At 46.7% G+C, this 27,828-nt stretch overlaps 2 protein-coding genes across 2 annotated transcripts; both read left to right on the top strand.

Moving 5' to 3' along the window:
* Positions 1 to 580: 580 nt before the first annotated feature.
* Positions 581 to 16,886, top strand: LOC137908217 (nipped-B-like protein B). The gene is made up of 47 exons (XM_068752586.1): positions 581 to 601; positions 1,701 to 1,850; positions 2,242 to 2,407; positions 2,671 to 2,771; positions 3,312 to 3,420; positions 3,504 to 3,655; positions 3,815 to 3,945; positions 4,031 to 4,118; positions 4,212 to 4,745; positions 4,831 to 6,252; positions 6,540 to 6,650; positions 6,834 to 6,998; positions 7,121 to 7,189; positions 7,280 to 7,369; positions 7,464 to 7,564; positions 7,652 to 7,738; positions 7,829 to 8,060; positions 8,184 to 8,335; positions 8,440 to 8,520; positions 8,906 to 9,006; positions 9,102 to 9,225; positions 9,325 to 9,407; positions 9,536 to 9,668; positions 9,759 to 9,902; positions 10,005 to 10,091; positions 10,245 to 10,447; positions 10,534 to 10,636; positions 10,742 to 10,840; positions 11,156 to 11,302; positions 11,550 to 11,684; positions 11,778 to 11,876; positions 11,967 to 12,020; positions 12,103 to 12,211; positions 12,313 to 12,449; positions 12,596 to 12,736; positions 12,865 to 12,958; positions 13,166 to 13,320; positions 13,418 to 13,508; positions 13,598 to 13,771; positions 13,875 to 14,065; positions 14,213 to 14,320; positions 14,446 to 14,646; positions 14,739 to 14,885; positions 15,014 to 15,366; positions 15,464 to 15,638; positions 15,719 to 15,907; positions 16,009 to 16,886. The coding sequence occupies exons 2-47, from the start codon at positions 1,787 to 1,789 to the stop codon at positions 16,366 to 16,368; spliced, it is 7,992 nt and encodes a 2,663-aa protein (XP_068608687.1). The 5' UTR covers positions 581 to 601; positions 1,701 to 1,786; the 3' UTR covers positions 16,369 to 16,886.
* A 1,214-nt stretch (positions 16,887 to 18,100) lies between these two features.
* Positions 18,101 to 27,751, top strand: nup155 (nucleoporin 155). Its single transcript, XM_068752827.1, has 33 exons — positions 18,101 to 18,242; positions 18,532 to 18,669; positions 19,018 to 19,114; positions 19,196 to 19,266; positions 19,341 to 19,433; positions 19,594 to 19,857; positions 19,958 to 20,031; positions 20,130 to 20,221; positions 20,320 to 20,417; positions 20,496 to 20,663; positions 20,757 to 20,857; positions 21,015 to 21,185; positions 21,300 to 21,410; positions 21,505 to 21,599; positions 21,686 to 21,771; positions 21,933 to 22,074; positions 22,250 to 22,316; positions 22,380 to 22,495; positions 22,580 to 22,683; positions 22,776 to 22,909; positions 23,008 to 23,199; positions 23,369 to 23,507; positions 23,591 to 23,726; positions 23,808 to 23,961; positions 24,045 to 24,149; positions 24,538 to 24,692; positions 24,858 to 24,987; positions 25,070 to 25,183; positions 25,280 to 25,400; positions 25,474 to 25,584; positions 25,912 to 26,048; positions 26,176 to 26,282; positions 27,071 to 27,751. Exons 1-33 carry the CDS (start codon positions 18,101 to 18,103, stop codon positions 27,207 to 27,209), a joined length of 4,104 nt encoding a protein of 1,367 aa, XP_068608928.1. The 3' UTR covers positions 27,210 to 27,751.
* Positions 27,752 to 27,828: the final 77 nt, after the last annotated feature.

Raw genomic sequence — 27,828 nt, 5'->3', positions numbered from 1 at the left:
GGTTGGAGGTAGTTCGGTGATCATTGATAGAGCCCATTAGAATCTATGCATGGTGTTTATGACAAGTTAAATAAAGTTTTTTTTTATTATATCACTAGTTCTACTACCTCATTGTTATTATTATTAGTTTTATTATTATTAATAATCGTTTTATTACTATTATTATTATTATTAATCATTTTATTCTATTTTATTTTTGGTTGACGGTGTTAGTCTTTTTTAATAGTTATTCCGGAAGGCATTTTGAAAAAAGAGAGAGGCTATTAAGGGTCAAACGTAACAACCGCGTGTTTTTTTTGTCTTTCTCTGGTCCCCGAAGCGGCTGATAAAGTCGTTGTCCGAGCGGGCGGGTCTGACGGGCCTGTCCTTCCGTCTCGTTAGACAATGCTCTCCGTACGGAAGCAGAAAACCCTCCGGTCCTCCCGAGAGTCGCTGTCGCGTTAGCTTCTTTCGCACGGAGGAGCTGTTCGACCGGTGGGACGGAGAGGGAGCTAGAGACGCTTCTCGAGCTCCAGCTGCCATCCTGCTCCTCCTCCTCCTCCTCCTTCTCCTCCTCCTCCTCCACCACCAGAACCATTTCTCTTTCTCATCACATCCAGAGGTAAATAAGACAGATTCATCAAAAGCGACCTCTATTTCAGACCAAGTGCTTTACTTCCCGACGGTCGCCGTGACGTGAAACACACCAGGCAAGCCGCTGGGAATCATTAGCGCGACCAGCCGGAGGGGCTAATTCTGATATGTGATGGGCTTTTTTGTGCTTTGTACCCCTGCCTCCCTGGCGTCGGGTCGGGGTTACGCTTCCTTCGGCAAGTCCGAGGTCCACTTATTTTCTTTCTTCTTTTTTTTTTAGCTACAGATGCGTCAATGAAGGCCATTGTGCGGCTGGGGAGGGGGTTGAAATCGATAAGCGAACGCCATCTGTATGATGAAAGCGACGCTTGGAAGGCGACCCGCGGCTAAATGGCTCTGATGCCCTTCCCTGTGATGCTAGCTTTGGCAAGTTACAGATACTGGTTACCTTGCTAGTTAGCTAGCATGCGTTAGCTGCACCTCCAGTTGTTTGCTAGCCGGCTAACTATGAGTTGAATTGTCACTTTGTAGACGCGGTTCTGTGCGTGCGTGTGTGCGCGCGCGGGTGTGTGCGCGCATCTCAAAAATAATAATAATCGACGTATAACACAGTCGTGTCTTGTATTCATGTCTTGTTGATTTTTGACTTAGCCTCAGTGTTAGCTCAGTGTTAGCTGGCAATTTAACAATAGAAACAAATCGACACAGTGGGATCTCTTATGATGCCCTTTTTTTTGGACTTTTGATAAGTTTTAATTGTGACGGTGAACTCGGTCAAACTGTCGTTGTGGTCGTAGATGACTTTTAGACATAAAGCGATTGGCTGTGAGTTGATGTAGTATTTGAGTGTTCCACTTCATTAGGTTTAAGAAAAGCTAGAATACACATGAAGGGGGGGGGGGGGGGGGGGGATACTGGACGAGAAGATGGTAACCAGATGCTAAAATAGATCAATATCTTGTATTTACATGTCCTGGCTTGCTTCTCGGCTCAAAGAATCTATACTTCAGAGGGTACAGCTATTTTGACAGTGTTTGAGCTGATATCCCCCCCCCCCCCCCCAATGATGTAGAATTTACTTATACACTAAACAATACTGACTGACTGTCGCCACTTTGTCCCCACAGCTTTTTGGAGATGTGAGGAATTGGAAGGATTTGGTGACACTGAGCTGCCTGTGCATCGGCACGACCGCCTCGACCTCATCTTCAGCATGAATGGTGATATGCCTCATGTTCCCATCACTACTCTTGCTGGAATTGCTAGCCTGACAGACTGTAAGTGAAACGACCCCCCCCCCCCCCCCTCCGTTAACGTTTATTCACCCCAGCGTAAAAGAGATTTGACCTCACTGTATATGTGTAAAGAATATTTTATCACGGGTCAGTTTTGAATGTATTCTAAAAAAAAATAACAAATGGTAAACATCAAACAAGAAAAGTTGCGATTTATTGATTTATTTAAAAGTGAGCAAAAATGATCACGCATAATTCACATATTCTAAAAGCACATTGTTTTATAAAAGCAGTTTAAAAAATGATGCAATGTCATCTTGTCAATCTTTAAATCCGTACACATATTTATGCAAGCCCCCCCCCCCACCCCCACCATATCCTGCTTCCTTTCATTTTCCATCCAGCCTAACTTGTCTTTCCATTCCCCTCTCAGTGTTGAACCAGCTGCCCCTGCCGTCTCCTCTTCCTGCCACAACAGCTAAGAGTCTCCTCTACAATGGGAGGATCTCAGAAGAGGTAGGCAGCCTGCTGGTGTGTCGGGATGAAGGTCTGGTGACTCAGCTAGCGCAAAGCCTCAACCAGGTCTCCACTGAACACATGTAAGTGCCGCTCGCGTATCCCATTGGTGAGAATCAAATGTTGTGTTTTGAAGCTATGCGAAGTCGAAAATTTGCTTTGAATTGGGATATGAAACCAGTTCAAATATTTTTTGTTGCACACAAGCGCTTAAGGAAATGCATTTCAAAGTGTCGATTCACAAATGTGAATTAGAGTCAGGTGTGGCTCTTTTCAGTGTCGGTTGATCGCGCGCTTGGCTTCCCTGGTTTAAAATCAAGACGTCTATTCTTTGTTTGCTTTCCAGAGAGTTGAAAGACAACCTGGGGAACGATGAACCCGAGGGCGACATGCCAATGCTTCTACAAACGCTGCTGTCCAGGAACCCCAAGATCTTCAGGGACAAAAGTACGCCAAGCCAGAGCTCAGTTTGGGAAGAGGAGACGTTGAGGCATTCTGTTGACTCAGCGGTTGAGATCAGTGCATGTTTTCTTGCCTGGTTTCCGCTGTCATTATTCATCTGAGCATTTCCTGGGTCAGATGTTCTACTTTTGGAAGAAAAATAAAAAAAACGCATTATATTTAAACCTATTATTTTTATTACTTCCACACGCATGTACAATTTAGACAACGTGAATTAACGTGACAGAAACTAGTGGCACCGTCTGTCAAGTGGATAAAGAAAACAAAGAAATGTAAAGGCTGTAGCTTATTACGAGCCTATAATATTGATAGTAGGTGATTATTATAATTTCTTTGTAAGTCAATGATGAAAGAGCGATGCTATTCCACTTTTTAATTTCTCTTCTAACCCAAGTTAGCTCTTTTTGTGGAAGTGTTCAGAATCCAAAACCCATAAAATGCTCACGTTTCCTTGTGTTTTTGGTGCTGCTGTGTTCAGTGTGACCTTAACGGATTGGTGGATTTATTTTAAATCTTATCTTTCAGGTTTAATTCAGCAGCCCATGATGCCACATTATAAGGTGTCTCAGAATCAGGTGCACGGGAGCCCAGGATCAAACTATCAGCAAGCCACTGTCCATCAAAGCCCCTCTGAGTAAGACGGCGCCAGCTTCCCGTCACACGGCAAAGAAACCGATGCATCTGTAACACCAAATAAGATTGCCTCTTCCTCTACAGATGCTTTACGGCCACGCAACAATCTGGACCAGGCACTCGCTTTGCACCCCCGCAAGACAGTCCCATACCTAGTCCCTATACCCCCCAGAGTCCGACAGACTACATGCAGTACAACCCACCCAGTTACTCTCAACACCAACAGACTCAGCAAGGTCGGTATCAATTTAAGTCGGGCTTTAGCTGCCTGCAGCACCTATTCTAAGAGCGGTTCCGACATTTGTTGGTTAAAAGTGCAGCTGGTTATCAGAATGTGCTCTATCGCTCCGTTAGATGTGAAACGTTTTTATTTTTTCCATTTTCATCTATTTCAGCTGCGGTCAATGTGAGAATTATCAAGTCTTCTGGACAGATATCAAATAATTCGGCCAATCATAATGCGAGGCTAGGCCCAGATGAAGACTACGTGAACACGGCTCACAGACTGGGGAATGAGCTAACGGAGGTACTTGACATGCTTCAGACCGGCGCGAAGCAGAAGCTGACGCTTAAAAAAAAGTGCTGACAAATGTCTTGTGTTCTCACAGGAGGACGACCCCTCCGTGAGGGCTGCTGCTCTTCCCGTTAAATCGCCGTACTCTGTATGTTCATCTGCTGGGAACGAAGACACTGCAAAAAGTAGTCATGCATTTCCTTCAAATGTCACGTCCTGAGAAGCGCCTAGAACCTATTCTCAGGCGCTGATATCCTTGAAATGGTTTGTGTTTTTAGGAGAGTCCAGACATCGGCCGCAGTCACCTCCACCTGACGGGCCTCTGTGTGCGGAATCCGACCTGCTCCTTAACTCTGCTGCCCACAAAAAGAAGCAGAAGGAAAGGAGTAAAGAAGAGAACGAAGCGATGGATAAAAACAGCTCGTACGGCATCGTTAGCTCGCCGCCGAAGGACTCTGCGAGGCTGACTTTAAAGCTGTCTCGAGTTAAGCTTCCAGACACGGATCAGCCTGAAGAATCTCCTCCCTCAAGGCAACCTGTTGACCACAGCCTCAAAAGCGATTTGATGAATAATAATAACAACAACAACAACCACTTGTCGAGGACTGCCCATGATATTTTACACAATTTAGGTGCTGGGGACCAAGCAAACTGTCAGCAGGTTCCTGCTCAGCCACATAGCAAGGATGTTGGCGTTGTCGGTGGCGTTGCGTTTGACGATGCTGAAATAGACACACTCGCAGAGATTGAGAGAATAGACCACGAGACGGCCAGCGAACGAGAACGGCGGTCAAAAGAAGTCCAAGACAAAGGTCTTGTGTGCCCTGTGCTTTATTTTTTTCCATTCATTATTCGCTTTGATTGTGATTGCTGAAGATATGTCTTCCTTTATTACAGATAAACCACTGAAGAAAAGAAAGCAAGAGTCATATCCTCAGGAATCTGGCACCGAGTCGAGTGACGGACCTGCCATGCAAGGGGGCAACGCGGACAGCAATTTGACACCTAAGAAGACGCACGCTACAAGTAATCTTGGCAGCCGGCCGGCTCTGATGGTCAGTATCGATCTGCAGCAAGCTGGCAGAATGATCGGGCAACCTGTAGTGGTCTTGGAAGCAAAGCAGTTGTGTGAGGAGCAACTGCGCCGCATGAAGTCCAAGACTGATGGAAAAATAGATAAAGATGCTGCAAACAATCCTGGAATTGTCAAACACCACGACGACAACTACAGGAAGTCTGGGTCAGATTGCCAGGTGGAAAGCCCAAAACGGACAGAAGAAAGGCGGCATAAATCCAAACACAGACATGACTGCAACACAGAGAGCGACAAGGGACACTCGGGGGACAGAAAGCCCGACGCGTCCCGGCAGAAACACGACAAGCACTCAGACTTACCCGGCAAAGAGGAAAAGAACCACAACCGTTGCCTGTCCCGCGTCAGCCAAGCCGAGATTCCAAAGTCCACGATGCGCAAGTTGGAGCACAAATCCAGAAATGGAGGAGACAAAGTCAGAGACAGAAATAAGGACATGGACAAAGACAGAAGTACAGACAAGGATAGCGGTAGAAGTATAGAGAAGGGCAGAGATAGAAGCACAGACAAAGATAGTTGTAGAAGTATAGAGAAGGGCAGAGATAGAAGTACAGACAAAGATAGTTGTAGAAGTATAGAGAAGGATAGTGGTAGAAGTACAGAGAAGGATAGTGGTAGAAGTACAGAGAAGGGCAGAGACAGGAACATTGATAAGAAGAGAGACAGGCAAAGGGAAAGGGAAAGAATGCAAAAGATGCCGAGGGAAAACTGCAGCAGACCGTCTCCTGATCAGCACCCTAAATCTGAAAGTCCCCCGATGAAGCAGGACAAAAGCAGAAAGTCCACCGACCTCAATGGTCAACAGAAGACAGGAAATTCCAGCCCTCAAAATGCCCAAAATAAAGACGAGAGGACGAGTGGGGACGGCGGTGTTAGCTGTCAAGCTGTGAAAAAGTGGCAGTCATTTGAGAATAAAGCCAGCACATTTCCTGCATACCTGCTGGGTGGCAATTCAGGAAGTCTGAAGAACTTTGTGATTCCAAAATTGAAGCAGGATAAGAAAGATAAGCAGCCCCAACTTCCAAGCGACTTGAAAGTGGGCTGGATTGAGCCCCTCGTTAGGTTGGAGCGAGTGTCTTTGGAAGAGAACTTAAATAAAGGAGCTCAGCCGGTTGTGGTTCTTCAGAAACTCAGTATCGATAAGGTCAAGCGGATCATTAAGGAGCGCAGGAATGCACACAGCTCCAAGTCCAGAAGCTGGTCCTCCTGTGACCAATCAGAGAGAGGTATTCTTTTACTTTGAACGTTCAAATTTAAGAGGCCCATGCTCATGATTTGTAAGGTCGCAAATATTGTTTGAACACACTCACTTGTGTTATGAGCATGTTATGAGCATGTTATGAGCATGTTACGAGCATGTTACGATGTCCCCGGCGCTATCTCAGGAGCCGTTATTACCACAGTCATCAAACCCAAATAAATACTTGTATCTGTGGATTAGTGAGTTGATCCTTTGTTTTTTAACGAGTGCAGATTATTCTATGATTAAAAACCTCAGCTCTCATCCTTACAGAGATTCACAAGGAGACAAAGAAACGAAAACACAGTTTGGCCAATAAGAAAGCCAAATACACCGAGGTGGACTCTGACGAAGACGACGATGAAGACGACTCCGGGGATTTTTGTCAGTATTCAAGTCACGTGATCGTACGGTTGACTTTAAGATGAAAAGCAACAAACCTGCCGATGTTCTCTTTTCTAATCGAGAGGATTTTGTTCATTTATTTGTTTGCATTTTACTGCTTGAAGTGAACTTTCTGATCTGTGTGAATAATCTTTCATTTTTCTTTTTCTTTTTTCCATACAGATGGAAGGAAAAAGCACAAGAAAAATCAAGACAAGATGTGCAAGGGTGGTGGGGAGAGGAGAAGTGGAGGTCTTCATCACGCTCGCCACGGTTCCAAGGGCCATTACCGTGAACGGACCCCGGACGACTCGAGCCAGGGTTCTCCGCCTCTCAGCCCAAATGACGGTAACATTTTACTCACATAAACTTGCCAGTGAGTAAAGTCAAACATTACAACTGATCAATATGGCATTGGCGGGGGTGGGGGGGTATAATAATGAGGGGTTCAACTGTTATTTTCCTCTCAGCTGCTAGAAGATTGAAGAAAAAGGAAAAACTGAAGAAAAGGAAACACGATTCCGGGAGAACACTGGAGGGTATTGTGTTACCAAAAATTATAAATAAAATTCTTTACAACTTCAAATCAAGTTTCAAATAAAAACAAAATGCCCATTTTATTTGGACAGAAATGCTGGACTCCTCCACATTGAAGAGGTTCACTGCCACACTGGACAACACGCTGGAGAGCCTCGAGGACGTGGACGTCGCGGCTGCCGGTAAACATGACGCGCCGATCCGGCTTTCTCAATATTTCTTTTGAGTTTTAAGATGAGAGTCACGACGGCTTTGCCTGTTCGCCCTCGCCCGCAGATGATGACGAGATACCCGAGGAGCTCCTGCTTGGGAAGGACCAGTTGCGCGAGCTCAGCGGCGATTCTGCTAAAATCAAAACGATGGGAATCTTCAACACGGTGAGAGAAGGGCGCGACCCGTGGCGCCGCGTAATTACGCTCCGATCCGCGGTGAAATGACTGCAGCGTTATTTATTCCATCCACAGTTTCCATCTGATAAGCTGGTGAAACTTTTGACTATCCTGGAGAAGAACATTCAGGACAGCGTCAAACTCGCCACGTTAATGAACCATGTGAGTTGATAATGTGACGACTTCTTTCTTAGGAAATTTATTTTGAAATCAATTTGGACAAAACCATTTTTTTTTCTTTGCCGTTTGCAGGGTAACGAGTCGATGGAAGAGGAGCGGCTGTGGCGCGACCTCATCATGGAGCGGGTGACCAAGTCAGCCGACGCGTGTCTGACTGCCCTCAACATCATGACGTCTCCACGCATGCCCCAAGCCGTTTACATCGAGGACGTCATTGAGAGGGTGTTGCAGTACACAAAGTTCCACCTGCAAAACACGTTATATCCCCAGTATGACCCGGCCTACAGACCGGACCCCCGTGGAGGTCAGCAAAGCTCTCTTCGGTTCTTCTAAGTTGATTACAGCGGCCATGATTTCAGGATGTAGTTGGTCAAATAAAAGTCATTTCCTCGGCTTCTCACCTTCCTCTTCATCCTCTCCACCTCAGACGGGCTGCATACGTCCAAGTCCAAGAGAGCGAAGAGTTCCTCCCACAAACAGAAGGCGATTGTCGTCCTCTACAACAAAGCGTGCGACATCGTCGGCAAAGTCTCGGAGCTCCTGAAGATCCAGCTGCTGACTGACACCAGCATTCTCCAGGTTCCCACCGCTTGATCGGTTTAACATTCAAACAGCAATTTAACCAGCAGGTTCTAACGCACTCCCGATTGCTGTTTTTTGCCCGGGGGGGGGCGGGGGTTAAGGTGTCCGCCCTGGGGATAACGCCATTTTTTGTGGAGAACGTCAGCGACCTGCAGCTATATGCCATCAAACTCGTGACTGCAGTAAGTATTTCATGGCATGCACTGTTGGTGGTATTTTATAAGTCAATGTCAAGGCTCTGTCGGGTGCAAGTAAAGTCATCTCTGGGCTTCCGTAGAACCACGCTAATGCAAGATGTCGGATTCCGTTGCTGACAGAAAATGGTTCATTGTCAGTCCGCAAAAAAAAAATACGAGTCTTGGATTTAGCTTATATTCCATTTCCATAATATTAGCATACAGTATACCTGTATTCCATTTCTACCAGCGTAAAAAGGTCAACCCCTATATTCCCTTAAATAATACAGAGTGGGCCTTTTTGGCTTTGTTATTCGCTCGGATGATTAATTATGCGCTATTTATAGCGTCTCGATTGATACCTTTTTTGCTTTGGTGTTTTCCACGTTAGGTGTTCTCCCGTTACGAGAAGCACAGACAGCTCATCCTTGAAGAAATCTTTGCCTCTTTGGCACGACTGCCGACTAGTAAACGCAGCCTTCGGAACTTCAGGTTGGATGATCTTTTCCCCATTGAACATGAATGAGTTTTTTTTTTTTTTTTTTTTACTGTAGTAGATGTAACAAGCCTGATTTATACTCTCAAAGACTAAACAGCGACTCGGATGGAGAGCCCCTGTACGTCCAGATGGTCACCGCATTGGTTTGTCAGCTGATCCAGTGTGTGGTGCAGCTGTCATCAGAGGACTCGGAGAACGAACGGAATAAGAAGGTAACTGCTGGTAGCAGTTCAACCTACCGGTATATTTAAATGATTGTTTTACAGATTGAGCCGCTTCATTTCTTTTTTTGTTGTTGTTGTTTTTTTTAGTTGGACAGAGGCACTGTCATCTCAAACTCTTACGAAATGGCCATGAGGACGGCGCAGAACTTCTTGTCGGTGTTTCTTAAGAAGTAAGCCAACCGATCTCCGTTTTTACGATGCGTAATTCACGGCGCTTTCCCGCGCAGTAGAACCGAATCCGTTGCCGAGAGGTAAATCGTGCCGTCTGGCTCAAAAGTGTGGATTCTTTCGGTGTTAGGTGTGGCAGTAAGCAGGGGGAAGAGGACTACAGGCCGCTGTTTGAGAACTTTGTTCATGATCTGCTGTCTGCGATCAACAAGCCCGAATGGCCCGCAGCTGAACTGCTCCTCAGCTTACTTGGGCGACTCTTGGTGCGTAGAATTTAATGAACTTCATCCTAATTGTGCGATGATGGCTACTGTTGTTGGGGACATTTCCTTGCTCACTTTTTGTCCCCCCAGGTCCACCAGTTCAACAACAAGCAGACAGAAATGGCGCTCCGGGTGGCGTCGCTGGACTACCTCGGCACTGTCGCTTCTCGACTGAGGAAAGAGGCCGTCTCAAGCAATGTGGACCAAAAGGCCATTGATCGCATCCTTAAAGAGGTAAATTACAATAGAATAGCAGAATTCTTTAGAACAAATTCACAGTGGACGAATCGGAACTGCTTTTGAGATTACCTACTGCCGTTCTTGGTCTACTTCCAGATTCCAGGCAGTGATGAAGTTCAGCAACTCCAAAAGGCCTTGCTGGACTATCTGGATGAGAACATAGAAACTGATCCATCTCTGGTGGTGAGTGCTGGCATGTCTACAATAATCATTTAGGCTCAATTACTCTTTGCATGCAGCATGTTGTTCTTTTAGCCAGTGTTTTTGGTTTAAGGTTCTTTGTTGGGCTCTCTATTATGCACTTCCCATCTCATGCTGAATCTGTTCCATCCGCAGTTTGCGAGGAGGTTTTATATCGCCCAGTGGCTCAGAGACAACGCGAGTGAGGCAGAGAAAGCGGTGAAGTCTCAAAATGAGAACGACGAGGATCATTCAAAAGGCGTTGAATCAACCGCGGAGATTATGCAGCGGGCGGACTCACGAAAGAAATTCCTCCGCAAGGCCATCAAGGCGTCCTCGCCGGATTTCAGTTCTCAAGGGTAAATACTTGCTTCACGTTGACTTTGTTTCCACTTTTTGGTTTTACTTCACCTATTGCAGAGTTAATTGCTCCCCCCCCTTGCAGGTTAAACTCTGACACGATTGACTACGAAGACTCGTGTTTGGTGGTTAAATATCTGGCCTCCATGAGGCCGTTTGCACAGAGCTTTGATATTTATTTATCACAGGTAAAATATGTTTTATGTTTATCAGACGTGAATGAAAGATTATGGGGCTTTGGATGTAATTGCCCTTTGCCTCTGTCTGTCTGTCTGTCTGTGTCTCTTTTATAGATTCTCAGAGTGCTGGGTGAGAGTGCCATAGCTGTCAGAACTAAAGCCATGAAGTGTTTGTCTGAAGTGGTAGCTGTGGATCCAAGCATTCTGGCAAGGGTATGTTCCAGGTTCATTTAGTTGCCACTCAAGACGCAGCAAAATTCTAGTTGTGGTCACTTTATGCAGCAAAAAAAAAAGAACTGTGGCGCTGACAGCTTGGTCGCTGTGGCAGGACGTACAGCCTGTGGTTGGGGAACGCATCCCCAACGAGATCATTCTAGTCTGCACCGACCTTATTAATACCTCTAATTTTCAAAGTGGGTTTAAATCGCCTACGTCAGAGTCCCGCTTTTGCCATTCTGTCCATTAGCCGTTGAATTCAGCGCTGTTTATCTGTGCTCGACTGATCTTCCTCTTTTGGTGTTTTTCCAGTCGGATATGCAGCGTGGGGTTCATTGTCGCCTCATGGACAACTCCACCAGTGTCCGAGAGGCCGCCGTGGAGCTCCTGGGCCGCTTCGTGCTCAGTCGACCCCAGCTCATCGAGCAGTACTACGACATGCTCATCGAAAGGATATTGGTGATTTCTCTATCGTCCAACCTCACCTCTGATAACACCTCTGATTTATACTGCCATCTAAAGCTCAAATATAGAACTGCAGCTATTTTACTGCACAAAAATATGAAAAATACAAAGTATTATTTATTTTTTAAATAGTTTTCCTGGTGGTTTAGTCAATATTTTCCCATTCAAGTCAATCAGTCAGTCAAAAAACCCCAACTTGCACTAGTTTGACCTTTTCTTGTAACCCTTTTTCTTTACGCAGGACACGGGCATTAGTGTAAGGAAGAGGGTCATTAAGATTCTGAGGGATATTTGCCTGGAACAGCCGGACTTTCATAAAATCACTGAGATGTGCGTCAAAATGATCCGAAGGGTCAACGATGAAGAGGGGATCAAGGTTTGTGTTCCTTCTCCACCTGAATTCCCGTTGAAAGTGACATTTTGTTTTTTGTATACAGTTTATGGACATAAAATGTCTGTCCCAATGCAGAAACTGGTGAATGAGACGTTCCAGAAACTCTGGTTCACTCCCACGCCCAGTTACGACAAAGACGCTATGACCCGGAAGATCCTGAACATCACAGACGTGGTGCGCACAAAATCTGCTCTTGTGACGAAAATCCAGTTTTGGTGTTCGCCCCCCAATCTGACACTGTGCCATGTTTTCATTTCATCCCAGGTGTTGGCGTGTAAAGACTCGGGCTACGACTGGTTTGAGCAGCTTCTTCAAAATGTGAGTGGCCCGACGTGTCGGTATAAATCGCTACGTCTTTTCTAGAATCTTATATCTATCTTCTTCAATGGCGACTGTTTAGCTACTGAAGTCTGAAGCGCAATCGGCACACAAACCTGCAAAGAAAGCCTGCGTTCAGCTGGTGGACAATCTGGTGGAGCATATTCTGAATTACGAGGAGTCCCTCACAGGTAATAACAAAACGTATTTTGTCTTGGTGTTATTATTAGTATTTCACTGGGATAATCATAACTACAATATCGAATATCAGCGTCCTGCATTTGGGTTTCAGACTGTGAGGTCAGCGGAGTCGACTCGGGTCGTCTGGTCGCATGCGTCACCACTCTCTACTTGTTCAGCAAAATTAGAGCGCAGCTAATGGTCAAGCACGCTATGACTATGCAGCCCTACTTGACCACCAAGTGCAGCGTGAGAACATTTTCCCTTTTATACAGAATGATTCAAGCGTGCTTGCGAAATCGTTTGTCGAGGCTGGTTCTCAGCTCGGCTGCCGTGCGTCGGCCCAGGCTCTGATCTAACGTCACAAAACGTGCTCTCTTTACCGCCCCTTTCAGACGCAGAATGACTTCATGGTGATATGCAACGTGGCGAAAATCCTGGCGCTGGTGGTGCCGCTGATGGACGAGCCAAGCGAGACTTTCCTCGCCTCCTTGGAAGAAGAGCTGATGAAGCTCACCATGAAATATGGCATGACGGTCAGTGAAAAGTTACAACTGTTAGATATCTGCGAAAAAAGCAAATGAGCAAGCAAATGAGCAAGCAAATGCGAAAGCGCTTTTCTCGGCACGCCTGTGGCGATTCACGCGCTGCCTCTTCTTCGCAGGTCGTGCAGCACAGCGTCAGCTGTCTCGGTGCCGTCGTCAACAAGGTCACGCACAACTACAAGTTCGTTTGGGCGTGCTTTAACCGCTACTATGGTAATTTGGCATGCATTTTCATGTCCTGTCATTATGAGACTAACATTACATGTGTGTATACGTTCATTTAAACATAGACAAGCCTAATTAAAGTGCCTGTCTTTTGTAAAGGGCTTCACATACTTTGAATTATAAAAATATTCTTTCTTTCATTTACCTTCAAATGAAACTCATTCGGTCTCATTTCACACCCATTCATTTTTTTAGGAGCTCTGGCCAAACTGAAGACGCAGCACCAAGAGGACCCCGGCAGCGCCGTTCTGGTGTCCAACAAGCCTACTCTCCTGCGCTCACTCTTCACTGTGGGGGCTCTCTGTCGACACTTTGATTTTGACCAAGAGGAGTTCAAGGGTGCTAACAAGGTTAGCGCCTGCAGTCTGCTCCAAACCGCGTGTGTACAGCGGTACTTCCGGAGCGGTGCTGTGGATTGACTTGTCTCGTTCTCCTTCTGTCTCTCAGATTGTCATCAAGGACAAAGTGTTGGAGCTTCTGTTGTACTTCACCACTCACGAAGATGAGGAGGTGCAGACCAAGGCCGTCATAGGTCTAGGTATATTGCACGTTCTTTGTCTCTCTTTGACTCGAGTTCCTTCAGAGATACAGTTTTTTTTGTTTGAATTATTTCCATTTTCTCAAAAGGCTTCCAGTTCATCATGCATCCGGAGCTGATGTTTGTGTCGGACGTGACGGCGCTGTACAACAGTGTTCTGTCGGACGAGAACGGCTTAGTCAGCATGAAGATCCAGGTGCTAAAGAACCTGCAGACGTATCTGCAAGAAGAGGACTCTCGGATGCAGGAGGCTGATCGCGAATGTGAGTCTAACCCGATCATGAACAAACCCATCCTGTGGAAGAGCAGTGAGAACATCAATCGTGCTCAGATTTCTTTTTTTTTCTCTCTCTCTCTCTCTCTCAGGGAAGAATAAAGCCAAGCAAGAAGATCTGAAAGAAATGGGAGACATCTCGTCAGGCATGAGCAGCTCCATCATGCAGATTTACCTGAAGCAGGTGCTGGAGTCTTTCTTCCACACGCAGTCCAACGTGCGACACTTTTCCCTGAGCGTCATCACGCTGACTCTCAGCCAGGGCCTCGTTCACCCTGTCCAGGTGCGTTCATGTCTCGCTGCTGCATAGTCCAGAAAAGACATATATAAAGACTATAGAGGACTATGGGAAGTGATTGAATCTCACGGTGATGCCATTCTCAGTTGTACTGAATGTGTCATGAGGCATGATTGTTGTTGTTGTTTTTAGTGCGTGCCCTACTTGATCGCCATGGGAACAGACCCTGAACCTACCATGAAGAACAAGGCCGATCAGCAGTTGGTGGATATTGACAAGAAATATTCAGGTTTCATCCATGTGAGCATTTTTTTGTTTGTTTGCTTCATGTGTAAATTAATGTAGACGAAAGAAAATACAGATCTCATGAAGATCAGTGTTTCAAGCACCATTCCTTGATCTGAGTTCTTGCTGGGGATTTGCAGATGAAGGCCGTCGCAGGGTTGAAGATGTCCTACCAGGTGCAGCAGGCCATCAAAGGATCCAGAAGCGCCGTGATCCGCGGTTTCCGTCACGATGACTCGGACTCTGCTCTCTGCGCTCATCTCTACACTCTGGTCCGGGGGAACCGGCAGCACAGACGGGCCTTCTTGATTTCCCTGCTCAATCTGTTTGATGACAGCTCTGTAAGCTTTGCTGCTCTCCTTCAGATGTATCCCCTCCTTGCTTTTTTGTGATTGATTTTAAGCAGTAACATTTTACACTTTGTCCCCTGCAGAAAACGGAGGTCAACATGCTGCTATTTGTCGCAGACAGCTTGGCCTGCTTCCCCTACCAGACGCAGGAAGAGCCGCTTTTCATCATGCACCATATAGATATTACTCTGTCTGTCTCTGGTAGCAACCTGCTCCAGTCTTTCAAGGAGGTGCGTTTCATTTTGTGCATGACTAGTTGCTCACCCCCCGACCATTTGAATATAAAGAGATTAAAATTCTTGCTGGTATGATCCAAATACTTTCTAGAGTAATTGAGCAGCTTTGTCCTCTTGCACAGGCTTTGCAGAAGGAGCCGTTACAGAAAGAAAAGAAGAAAAAGATGAAAAAGAAGAAGAAGAAGCAGCCTCGGAGGAGGAAACACAGCTCTGACGACGATGAGGATGATGACGACGAGGAAGAAAGCAGCAGCGCATCCAGCACCAGCGATGAGGACGACGATGTAGTCCACAGGCGAAAGAAGACTCGGAGGGGTTCAGACTCTGGCTCCGATATGGAAGATGAGGACGCGGTGATGGAGCGTCTCCCCGAGAACCCCGACCCTCTGCTGGACTTCGCCAGCGCTTCACAGGGAATTCTGCTGCTGCTGGTGCTGAAACAACACCTGAAGAATCTGTACGGCTTCTCCGACAGGTGGGTCTTATCAAATAATATCAGTCAAAGACTACTCATCCACCTCGGTCGCGCTGCCGTTCGTTTGAACAAACTGGGCTTTGTGTTTGCGTTGCAGCAAAATCCAGAAATATTCGCCCACCGAGTCGGCCAAAGTATACGACAAGGCGGTGAGCAGGAAGTCCAGGGTGCACTTTAACCCCCGTCAAACACTGGCTTACCTGAAGAAAGACTCGGCCATCGTGGATCTCAGCTACGAGACAAAGAGGAACATAGTGAAGCAGTATTTGGACGTAAGCATACATATATATATTCACATTAAGAAACTAATAATGATGATGCTTCACCGTTTTTCTTTTTTTTTATCTCCCAGTTTAAAGTACTGATGGAGCATCTGGATCGTGATGAAGAGGAGGGGGAGGGCGAAGCGAGTGCCAATGCCAGAAATAAAGCCATTACTTCACTCCTGAAGGGATCAAAACCTTCAGACAACAACCACAATAACCACACGGCACCAATAGAGACTGAGGAAGAGGAGAGCGAGGATGAAGATTGTCCAGCGGTATGAATTTCTAAAAAAAGAAATCTTTTCCCAACATTTCTTTTGCGCGCCCTTCCTCTGTTGAATAACGTTGAACAACGTCTGCTTGATCTCTCCCGCAGCGGAAACCGAGGAAACACGGGGGCTCAGCAGACGATTCGGGCCACGCGAACCGGGCCGTGGACACCATGGACGTCATCGCCATCTGCCATCCCAAATACAAAGACAGGCCACAGATTGCCAGGGTCATCCAGAAGACCAAGCATGGCTACAGCATACACTGGATGACTGGGTCTTATTCTGGGCCCTGGGCTGTGGCGAAAAAACGCGACGGCCGCAAAAAGGTGCCTTTTGTCGACACTATCAAGGAGTCGGACATCATTTACAAGAAAATATCCTTGACGAGCGGACAGAAGCTTACGAACAAAGTGGCACAGACGTTACGGGCTCTGTACGCCGCCAAGGAGCGGACCAAGCATTAATCAACGCAACAGAAACCCCTCGCAGGCCCGAATCTAGCCGGATCGGATAGGATGTTGCAGGAAGGAGACGGGGGGCCCGGCGGAGAGAAACACGCAAGAAGGAAATGTTTGAAAAAACATTGTGTGGGAGTTCCTTCGCTGTTGTGCAGCAGCTTTGTTGTTTTAGTTTTACTCCTGTTGTATCATAGTTTAACCGAAACACATGTTTATATCTGAAGAGAATTCAGTAAAAACAACAGAGCTGAATGTCGGAATCTAGTTGATGATGTTCTTCATCTTCTTCTAAATTGTTTTTTGAAATATAAATTAGATGAATTTATTCACTTTACTTGAGCTCCAATAACTTTTAACTTAACTTTTTATTTTTTTTTCCTGTTTGTTTACCCACACTGTGTACTGGAGTATCTTTGATATAATTTATGTTAAAAGCACTGCAGTATCTGTGCAGGGGAAGTTGTATTGTTTCTAATATAGATTTTGATGTTCTAGGACAAGAGAAAAGAGATCCCCCCTGCTGTTCTGATGGAACAAATACTGCAATAAAATTTTCTTATGTCATTGTTACTTGTTTTTGATCTTTTTCCTCCCCCACCAAATCAGAATATGCACTGGAATTTAATGATCGGGGAGATGTTTATTGTCCGCAATGTTAAGCCCCCACTGTGACAGAGATTGGTGGAAGTGGGGGAATAAATTGTAGATCTGCAGATACAGCAGATCCTCTAAACTTGTCACATACTTCACCCCTGCGAACGCCATTGTGCCACGATGAGCATGGAGGGAATGTGCAGCTGGCAGTAGGTTTAATGTACTCAGCACAAATGTTCAATCGTGAGACAATAGTTTTTTCCTGGGAAAGGTCAAACCTAAACACACTCGACCAACTCAGGAATATTTTTTACAAACATTTTCCTTTTTACCTTCTATGATGCTGAATCTTATCCTGTAGCTTTTTGGTGTCTTATACAGGAGGACTGTCAAGACTTATGCCAGTTTGTGTGTTTGTGTCTACTAATACGATTTGGTCAGATGTCACAAACTATAATCGTTTAAAAACAGTAACAAATAAGATACACAAATTTAAAAATACAGTGTGACAAAATATAGCCTCCTTCCTAAAATGATTAAACACAACTAAAAGAACTGGCGCTGGCTTCGATTTATTGTAAATAACATTTACTCTATTTATTAATAAGTCCTCTTTTAGGCCATCCTACATTTACATTCTACTCACCGCACCGCACGCTTCATCTTAAAAAACAAAACTTGAACTGACAGATAGGTGGCAGCACAGCGTATAACTGTGTGGAACATCCAGGAAATCCTGCAGACGAAGAAGAAAGTGACCGGTCGGACAAAAATGCGCCTGTGCCCGCTGTGCAATGAGGTTGGCGGGCTGCTCCTGCATGCTTTCTAAACTTTAGCTAGCTAACGAACTTTATTCGCCAAATAACTCGTGCACCAAGAAAAATACCTTTTTTTCCCGGTCTGGTAAAAGAAAAGGTTTCCTTCAAAACTTCATTTCACCCACTGAGGTAGGCTTTTGTTTATAGCTTTTAATGCTAACTGCCAGCTAACATCGTAAAGTTCTGTTACTAGCTTGCTAACATAGCTAGCACAGGGGGAAGATGTAGTAAACACTAAACTTATGGCCAGTATACCCCCACATTTATACCCTTCATTATGTCATATATATATATTTCTGTTGTTTTTCTGCGGCGCTAGGCCAGCGATGCCGTCCAGCACCGGGTCCAGCAGCCCCGCTGCTGCGCTCGCAGAAGCGCTGGTAAACTCTTCCCGGCTGATCGACAGACACCTGCAGGAGGACCGCTGCTTCCCCGATCTGTCTGAGCTGCTCGGCGTCCCGTCCCACAGTGAGTGGTGTAGATAAATGCCTAACGTCAGCTATCGAAGTGTTATCTGTTTAACTACGAATGATCATAGAAGCAAATATTAAAACCGTTATTGTGTAGAGAAGAAAGGCATGCAGAATATGTATATAGCATTTATTACTATGGCTTATAGTCGATATAATAATATCCAGAAGATACTTGCTCACCGTTTAAATGGTTTGATTTATCATCCATCAGTTTTATTTACAGAAGCTAAAAACCAGATACCTTGTTAGCTCTACCTAACCCAATTTGTTTTTTGTACAAACAGATATGCCGTCCCTCTCTGGAGTGTCGGATATGGACTATCCTCTCCAGGGACCCGGTTTACTCGCGGTACCAAACCTCCCAGAGCTCAATGCGATCCGTCGGGTCCCGTTGCCGCCTGAGCTGGTGGAGCAGTTCAGTCGTATCCTTTTCGCCGTTCAGGAAGATGCAGTCGCCCTTCGCTGTATTGCAGTTTACTTTCCGTGGATTTTCTTACCTAACATGTATTTATATGTTGTGTATTTTCTGTTATATTGCCGGATTCCTTATTGTGTTGCTATTGTATAAGCATTTTCTAGCATAAGAAAAGCAAAACAATGAATTAATACACATTTTGCAACATAAAATACAGTACCGGTCCGGTCCTGGACGTAACGCCCGCAATGAAAGAGGAGCGACCGTGATTGAATATTTGCTAATGGGATTCCGTCAGTCATGTAGCAACGTTGCTAAGCTGCTTGTTTTCATGTTGAACTTGACGGCTTCACGGATATGCAATGCAACTGCATGATGGGAGTGTTTCCCGAGATCTGCCGAGCGTGGCTCACGATTGACAATGACATCTTTATGTGGAATTATGAAGATGGGTAAGATTTAGCAAAATATATATATATATATACTGACGACAAACATTTCTGTTATTGTGACCGATTTATTTTTCGTTTCAGTGGAGACGTGGCCTATTTTGATGGCCTCATTGAAACGATTCTGGCGGTGGGACTTGTAAAACCAAAACAAGGTATTTGTGTGCCTATATTTACGTATTATTTGGGCATCAGAGTTGTTAAATTGTGTTAAATTGTGTTTTCACAGGGATTTTACAGCCAAACATCCACTACCTCTTAGTACTGGCCACTTCTGTGGATGTCGTAATTCTCGGGTTGAGCTTTCCCAGGAGTCAAGCCGGTGAGTTCGCCCTCTATCTTTTCATGACACCGACACGACAAGTAAATTCATTCCTACGACATGTCGGCGTGAGCCCTGTTCCCTGGCAGCTCCACCCACAGCATCCTCACACCGCTATTTTAAATGGGTCTTCTCTGTGCCTCTTGTGTTTTTGTTGCAGTGTTGAATGACAGCACGGCCGGTGGGATGCAGCTGCTGTCGGACCCGCTCTTCTCAATCCCTACGGACAACACGTACATCCTGTCCATCACCTCCACCGACCTGGGGCGCATCTTCATGGCAGGGAAGGACGGCTGCCTCTACGAGATAGCTTACCAGGCGGAGGCCGGCTGGCTCAGCCAGCGCTGCAGAAAAATCAACCACTCGAAAAGCTCTCTGTCCTTCCTCGTCCCGTCTGTGCTCCAGTTCTCCTTCTCTGACGACGGTGAGGAGGGAGGACACATTTTCATTTAAAATATGCCCATATTTTGTTTACATTTTACTTCAGGCCCCCCCCCCCCCCCCCCCCCCCTTGTGCTCCACAGACCCCATTGTGCAGATTGCTATCGACAACTCTCACAATACGCTGTTTACGCGCTCTGAGAAAGGCGTCCTGCAGGTAAAGTGTTTGATAACTGTCATGTAGTTTTCACATGTAAGGCTGTTTTCGGATCCGATAAGAAACCGACCAGCCATTAATGTTTGGGCTTTCGTCAGGCGTACGATCTCGGTGTTGACGGGCAGGGAATGAGTCGAGTTGCGACGATGTCTCAGAGCTCCATTGTCGCCGCTGCTGGAAACATAGCGAGGTGTGTCTTCCTGCGTTTCATCAATGATCCGCTCCGATCTGATCTTCTTTTTTTTTTTTTTTCTTCTTCTGTTAATTTGAATCGTCTCCATTTTGCAGGACAATTGATCGATCTGTCTTCAGATCCATTGTCCACATCTCTGTGATTGACAGATCTGAGTCTTCAGACTGTCACCTGCTCGCTGTCACTCATGCAGGTACTGATCATGAGCCGACGGCGAGGGCAGTGGGGACGCATGCGTGGTAACGTCAAATGTCGATGTCTCTTTCTCTAGGTGTGCGCCTCTACTTTAGCACCACCCCTTTTGTCCCTCCGCACCAGAGGCACGTGGCCGTACGGCCTTGCCTCCTCGCTTTGGTCCACGTTCGCCTGCCGCCAGGCTTCTCGGCGTCTTCTACGCTGCAGAAACCAGCGAAGGTCCATAAGGCCCTACATAGCAAAGGTAAAAAAAAATCTGTTCTTTGCTTTTATTTTCTGCTTTTATTCCTTATGTGCAAGCCTAATGTTGTGTCTTTTCTTTGTTTAAATCCTGCAGGCGTCCTGCTAATGGCTGCTTCCGAGACGGAAGACAGTGACATCCTGTGGTGCATCAACCACGACTCCTTCCCCTTCAAGAAACCTTTAATGGAGACACAGGTTGGGCCCATCGAGCACGCACAATATCTGGATTGCAGATTTAGGCCTGAGTTTAAGTGTCTTACTTCTTTTGATTGCGCCTCTGTAGTACACGTTGTGTATCCAGAACACGCTGCTTTAAAAGAGCCTCTTTTTTTTTTATTGTGCTCTATTGCAGATGATGTCTAATGTCGATGGACACTCGTGGGCTCTTTGCTCCATAAATGAGGAGAGGCCAACCAGGATTATTACTCCTCTGAACAAGGAGCAGATCCCCGACACCGATTCGCCTGTGGTCGTCCAGCAGCACAACGTTCCTTCCCAAAAGTTTGTCCTTCTCTCTGCCAAGGTTAAAACCTTTCTCGTTATGTCTCGTATAAAGTGCTCGCTCTTGATATAAATAGTTAAAAATGATGTCTTTATCTCGCGAGCGCTGTGTTGATGCTGCGTTACTGTCCCGCAGGGGAGTCACATCTTCCAGAAACTGCGGCCAGTCGATCAGCTACGCCACCTGCTGGTGAGCTGCGCCGGGGGAGAAAGCGAAGAGGTCGAGCGCTTCTTCAAGCTGCACAGGGTACGAATCACGACGTTCGTCGTCTCTACGTTTTTACGATCTCTGCTTCACCGCCTTCGCCAAGATTAGCGCGCTCTCTGTTTGCTTTGTGCAGGAGGAGCAGGCCTGCGCCACAGCGCTAATCCTGGCTTGTTCAAATGCCGCCTGTGACCGGGAGGTCTCGCAGTGGGCCACCGGCGCCTTCTTCAGGTTAGCAGGAAACATCGTTTATGCAAAGACAGATTTATCCTCAACTCTGCACAAACTAAAAACGGTTCCCTGTTCGGTACGATCAGATATGGAGGAGAAGCACAGATGAGGTTCCCTGCAGCAATGACGTCTCCCAGTACTGTCGGACCTGTCATGAGCTCTCCAGCGCCAGGTGAAAGACGAGTTAATACTGTCCACCTGGCTGTGTGGGGGGGGGGGGGGGGGGGGGCTGCGTAAAGCTCGTCCACGTCTGAGCATTTTCAAACAGAATTAATGCGTTTTGTGCTGAAACAAATGCTTAAATCTTCATGATTTTTCTCCCTCTTCTCTCAGGTATTATGCCCCCGAGTTTTGCGACGCCTTTCGTGCAAATGCAATCCATGTCTGCCCCCATCAGTCCCATGCCAGCCGGTCCGGAGGTGATTTTCTCTGGGAAGCACAATGGCATCTGTGTCTACTTCGCTCGCATTCTCGGGTCAGTAAATCAGTTCTCGCATAGAAGTTTGGGAGAACGTTTTGAATCTTGTCTTTAAGCCCAAACGTTCTTTTCTTGCGTCTGATGGATGCTGATGTCGTGGTGGCGGAGATGGCGTCCATATTGAGCAGTGTATGTCTCTCCCGCCCCCCCTTTGTTGATGTTCTCCTAACAGAAATATTTGGGACGGCAGCCTTGCTGTTGAGAAAACCATAAACAAAGGCAATCAGGCCGTCAGTATTGTAAGTATCAACAACAGAACGCGAGTTGTAGCGACGACGGTAACTCACCCGCTGCTCCCGCAGCTGGAGAGCAGCGTCTGTGCCTTCGATCTGGAGTCGGTGCTTCTGGAGCTCTTTGGCTTGAGGGCGTTCCTTGATAAGAATTCCCAGTTCAGTCCGTCCTCTCTCGGCGCCGCAAGGTGAGTTCTCCTTGTCTTATAATAAACCGTACGGCGGGTTTGTTTCTCATTCCTCCTGAGTAAAGTCTGTCCTTCCCCCGTTAGCTTCAGCACTCCTGCCAACCTGCAGCAAAGGCTGCTGGGATTTATGCGTCCAGACGGGGCCAGCTCTCAGCAGGTCCAGCAGGAGCTTCAGAGGAAATATCACAGTAGGCTTCCCGATCTGAAAATCGGTGCTGATGTTATTCAACAGATTTTATTAAATCAGATTTGTTTGTCTTTTTTTTCTCTCTTTAACCAGGTAAGGCTCAGGTTTACGAGAAAGTGTCCCTGCAGGGCATCCAGCAGTTGGTGCATCGCTCTTACCAGACGCTGGCCCTCTGGAAGCTTCTCTGCGATCATCAGTTCAACCTCATCATGTCCGAGCTGCCGAAGGTGCGTTTGTGTTTCGTGACGCCTGGAGGGGTCCGACGGGAGACGGGAGACTGACCCGAACACTCGTTCCACACTCGCGGGTTTTTTTTTTTGTGTAGGAGTTTCAAGAGCAGATGAAGGGAGCGTGTTTCAGAGACGTCGTGATCCGGGGGAAAGAGCTGTCCGGAGCGCTCGTCACGGCGCTCATTAATGTGTACATCAAGGACAACGCCTCCGTGGACGCCATCAGCAATCACCTGCGGGACATCTGTCCGCTGCTGTACAGCGGCGACGACAGCGTTTGCTCGAAGGTGCTGCTTCTTTAGATCCTTTGGAATGTTCTGAGCTGAATTGCGTTCGATGCTTTTTTTTTTTTACGCTCTTTCGATGTTCAGGATAATTGTGAGCGGTCCAGAAGTCTTTGTTCAACCCTCGCCGAGTGTTTCTTGGTTCTGAATTTCCCGTCTTTCCCGTCTTTAGGCGAATGAGTTGCTGCAGAGCTCCAAGCTGATTCCGAATAAAGCGGAGAAAGAGCGAACGCTGAGGGAATCCCTGCAGCTCTATCAGCAGATAAGCCAGCACACCGACCTGCCACTGGTCTGCTCCCAGTACAGGCAAGGTAGGGGGGGGACACAAGACCGTCTCTTTACTTCTGTATTGGCGTTTGTTGCTGGGGTTAGATTATATTACCCGTTTGCCCAGTGCGTTTCTACGAGGGAGTCCTCGAGCTGTGCCTCACAGCGGCAGACAAGAAGGATCCACAGAGGCTGGGGCCCCATTTCTACAAGAATGGAGAGCCTGAAGACGACCGATCGGGGCAGCAGGCCTTCCAGGAGAGGTAACAGAAGTCAGTTTCATCGATGGCTATTTTAACCACCTGTCGGTAACGTATTTCACACCTCCTCTCTCCTCTCCTTAGACTTTCGTGTTACAAGTGCATCACAGACACCATGCAGGAGCTGGTGAACCAGAGCAAAGCTGCGCCCCAGTCCCCCAGCGTCCCTAAGCAGCCTGGGCCTCCCGTCATGACCTCTGACCCCAACATGCTCAGTAACGAAGAAGCTACCGCTCACGTGAGGAAGACGGTGCTCTGTTCCTTCCACGCCTACTTTAAAGATTGTTTTCTTTTTGTTTTTAATGGAATAATGTGTTCTAGTTCGAGCAGGTCCTCGTTCTGGCCCAGAGGTCTCAGGATGAGCTGTTCCACATCGCTCTGTACAACTGGCTGATTCAGGTCGATCTGACTGACAAGCTGCTGGAGGTAGTGTGTCTTTCTCTCTCTCTTTCTCTCTCTCTCTCTCTCTCGATGTCTGACACACGATAAGGAGACCAGGTGGGAAGAAAGCAAGGCTAGAAGCTCAGGAGCAGGATTCAAGTTGTTTTATAACGGAGGCGATGGAAAGAGGAGGAGGAGGAGGGGTTATCTTGAAGGAAGAGTTGGAGCAGAGTGTTCTAGAGGTGAATCGGCAATGTTGCTAGGACAAAGTGGTGGAGGCTGAATAGCGTTGCGTGGCTTTCAGGGAAGATGTGAGACGGTCTCTGGGCGGGCGAGAGAGGCTTCCAGAAAATGGAATACGGCAGCGAGGCGACCAGACGTGGGCGTGTTTTACGGAAAGTTTATTTTTCTCTCTCTCTCCTCTGTTGCGCAGGTGAATTCTCCACACCTGGAGGACCATCTGATGCACATGATCAAACAGGAACAGAGTAAAGTGCACAACATGGACCTTTTGTGGCGCTACTACGAGAAGAACCGGAACTTTGGCAAAGCAGCTCATGTTCTGGCCCGTCTCGCTGACATGCACAGGTCTGGACACGCGATGGCCACTAACGCTGGACACTTTGTCCAACGCTGGCTCGCCACATGCACGAAGGATGTGTGAAATACTGACAAAAGGAGATCCTGACATTTTCCTTGAGTTTGCATTCTTCAAAGTCCCATTCTTCCATGTTGAATTTTGTGATTTCGCAGCACCGAGATCTCTTTGAAGCAGCGATTGGAGTACATCGCCCGGGCCATCCTGTCCGCGAAGAGTTCCTCTTGCATTTCAGCTCAGGCATCTGATGGCGAGTTCCTGCATGAGCTGGAAGAAAAGATGGAGGTAAAAAAAGAACATCAATCCATCGATCCATGACTTAAAATCTAACCAGTCGCTTGTCATCTAATCTGCTGTGTCCCCCCAGCTGGTCCGCATCCAGGTACAGATTCAGGAGACCCTAATCAGGCAGTATTCCCATCATCCCTCTGTGAAAAACGTCATCTCTCAGCTGGACTCGGAACTCATGGACATCACCAGGGTAAAACGCAAGCAGAACAAATTGGGCCATTTGAGATTTGAGCGATTATTTACTGCAACGAATGCTTTTTTTTAAATTTTTTGCTTTCTCTTGCAGCTCTACGGGGAATTTGCAGATCATTTCAAATTGTCCGAGTGCAAGCTGGCGATCATTCACTGTGCTGGACACGCCGACACCATCCTGGTGCATTCGCTGTGGCAGGAGATCATGGAGAAGGGTGTGTTAAATATCAGTAAATAAAAAAACAACTTTGCATGTCGTCTAACTGGTTTTTTTTTGTGCTCATGCAGAATTGGGAGACACCATGGCAATGAGTCCAGTCGACAGGATGAGGATCCTCGGTTTGAAACTCGTGTCGCTGGGGAAGATTTACGCTGGAACACCGAGATATTTTCCTCTGGGTAAGCGGTCGTACCCGACTGTAATTATCATCGCATTAAGTTTTCCTCTCCGTCGCACTTTCCGGCTTGGTGTTTACTATTATGCTAACGCCGATATAATTAGTCTTCCCCTTTGCATCGTTTACGGCGACCTCTGTGATGTTGGTGTGCAGGGGTCGCCCCGGTGACGACTTAATGACCCTCTAATTATAACCAGCCTGCTCAAGCCTGTCTCCCCTCCTCTTCACTTACCCGAGGAACAATCACACACATGCACGGAATCAATTACAGCTCGACAAAATGCTGAATGTGCAATTCTAACGCGCCGACGCGTCGCGTTGGTCGCAGAGTTCCTGGTCAAGTTCCTGGAGCAGGAAGTGTGCCGGCTGAACTGGGACGTGGGCTTCGTCACCTCCACCATGCAGGAGATCGGAGTGCAGTTGCCTCGTCTTCTGGAGGTCTACGACCAACTCTTCAAAACCCGGGTATACCTGGAATATCATAGTTTAATCCCTATTTTTATAAGCCGCCAGTTCCAGATGTTTCGGATCGAGGATTAAACGGTTTTCTGAATGAATGAATCACCCCCCAGCTCGTTTCTCTCGCCTGCAGGATCCCTGCTGGCAGCGTCTGAAGAAGCCGCTGCATTTGGTGGAGTGTATCCACGTCCTGCTGTCCGGATATGTGGACGATCCCGGCAGAGTAGCGACATACGACAGGTGATCGCCGAGTCGCCGTTCATCTGCTGGCCTGTAGTGGGCGCCGTAGTGACGGTTTGACACTGAGCCCGTCGCCACTGGTTTAAAATCTCCCAATAAACTTTTTATTCTTCCAAAGTGTCCGCGAGGAAGATGAGGACACCCGCCCCCCCCGCTTACTTTATTATAAGAGGCTGAGGGGGGGGGGGCTATATGCTGTTGTTGGATTAACTGTTGAGGGGGTCATTTTAAGATTATGCAAAACAGCATCTCTTGCAAGAGCACCACGTTTTAGCAGGAGGCTTTTCTTTTTTGTCTTTTCTGTTTCTAGGCAACACATGCCAGTCAGTCACCTCTTTGCTACTAAATAGCAGGTGCATTAAGGCGATAAAAAACACTAAATACCAAACGTCCAATGATTGTCCAAGCCTGACACTCAAAATCACGGCTTTACGTCCGTCTCGTATACCCGTACATACATTGGAAGGTTTATTCTTCTCTGTAATTCTCCCTCTTATAGACTGTGAAGTTATACATCTTAAGTCTTCTGGAATTAGACACAAGCCAAGTGATTATCCTGCAGGCTTTGGGACTTTCTGTCTCTGTGCGAGCTCCTCCTGGGCTGCAGAAGACTCCTCGTAAATAAGACTCGTGGAGATCACCATCAAATTTTGAACAATTAAATCCTCCGTGCATGCTGCGTCTACTTGCGTACCGCGAGTGTAGCAGCGGCGTTGGCTTTATTAAGGCGCCGCGTGTGTTTCTGAACGTCTCGAAGCTGCGCTCAACTTTGTGCCCGTCCGTTTCAGGCGCCGCTTCACCAACGTGTGTCTCGACAACATCTGCGGATACCTGGTGGAGCTGCAGTCTCTGAGCCCAAACTCGGCCCTGCAGCAAACCATCGGCAACTTCAAGTCTCTGCAGGTGAAGCTGGAGAAACTCCACTGACGTTCCCCCCCCGTGACGTTCATCGCAGCGCAAGGGGGGGCTGGTGACAACTGGGGCCGGAGGATGTTTGCCTGTGTCATTAAATGATCGCCACACGCAGACGAGTTCTTTTTTTTTAAACTTATTTAATAAATTTTGTAAAGCATAATGCTTGGAATACAAATTTGGAAAGCGAAAAACTCTTGGTTTTTGTGTTCAAATTGTTGTCGGATATGGAAAGAGTGTCGAGATATTTGAGTTCATGTGTTTATAAAATATTGAAATCCTCCCCTCCCTTTTTTTTTTTTTGACTGTCCACTTTGAAATGGAATGAAATAAATTCTTGAGGAATATTTTTTTTACAGTGCCAGGCTTGTATCTTACAGTTCAGTGTTGAGTCTTGTAATTATGTACATAACTTGGCGATGATTTCATCTTCTTTGCTGATGACTCTAATGTAATGTTTTGAAGGAGTGCTTCTGTAATTGGACTGTAGAACAATTTTTTTCCTGCATTTCAAACTGGCCCGAGAGAAAAACGATCTAAAGATGTTCCCAAAGAAATAAAACCTTGCATTGCTTTTTGTAGGTGAGGTTATATTTTATTTTCTTAAGCACGCTTGTAATCTGAAACTCGCTCT

Source organism: Brachionichthys hirsutus, chromosome 19 (assembly GCF_040956055.1).
Source record: "Brachionichthys hirsutus isolate HB-005 chromosome 19, CSIRO-AGI_Bhir_v1, whole genome shotgun sequence".
In the NCBI taxonomy this organism is placed as follows: Eukaryota; Metazoa; Chordata; class Actinopteri; order Lophiiformes; family Brachionichthyidae; genus Brachionichthys; species Brachionichthys hirsutus.
Note: the sequence above shows the minus strand (reverse complement) of the source record. Positions and strands in the feature narration are given on the sequence as shown.

Excerpts from the sequence above, each read along its gene's own strand:
- LOC137908217 (XM_068752586.1), top strand. The coding sequence starts at position 1,787 with ATGAATGGTGATATGCCTCATGTTCCCATCACTACTCTTGCTGGAATT. Across the intron at positions 10,637-10,741 it reads TTGATATTTATTTATCACAG|ATTCTCAGAGTGCTGGGTGA; the intron begins GTAAAATATGTT and ends TCTCTTTTATAG. Across the intron at positions 11,877-11,966 it reads TCCTGAACATCACAGACGTG|GTGTTGGCGTGTAAAGACTC; the intron begins GTGCGCACAAAA and ends ATTTCATCCCAG.
- nup155 (XM_068752827.1), top strand. The coding sequence starts at position 18,101 with ATGCCGTCCAGCACCGGGTCCAGCAGCCCCGCTGCTGCGCTCGCAGAA. Across the intron at positions 20,032-20,129 it reads CTGAGAAAGGCGTCCTGCAG|GCGTACGATCTCGGTGTTGA; the intron begins GTAAAGTGTTTG and ends GGCTTTCGTCAG. Across the intron at positions 21,186-21,299 it reads TTGTCCTTCTCTCTGCCAAG|GGGAGTCACATCTTCCAGAA; the intron begins GTTAAAACCTTT and ends ACTGTCCCGCAG.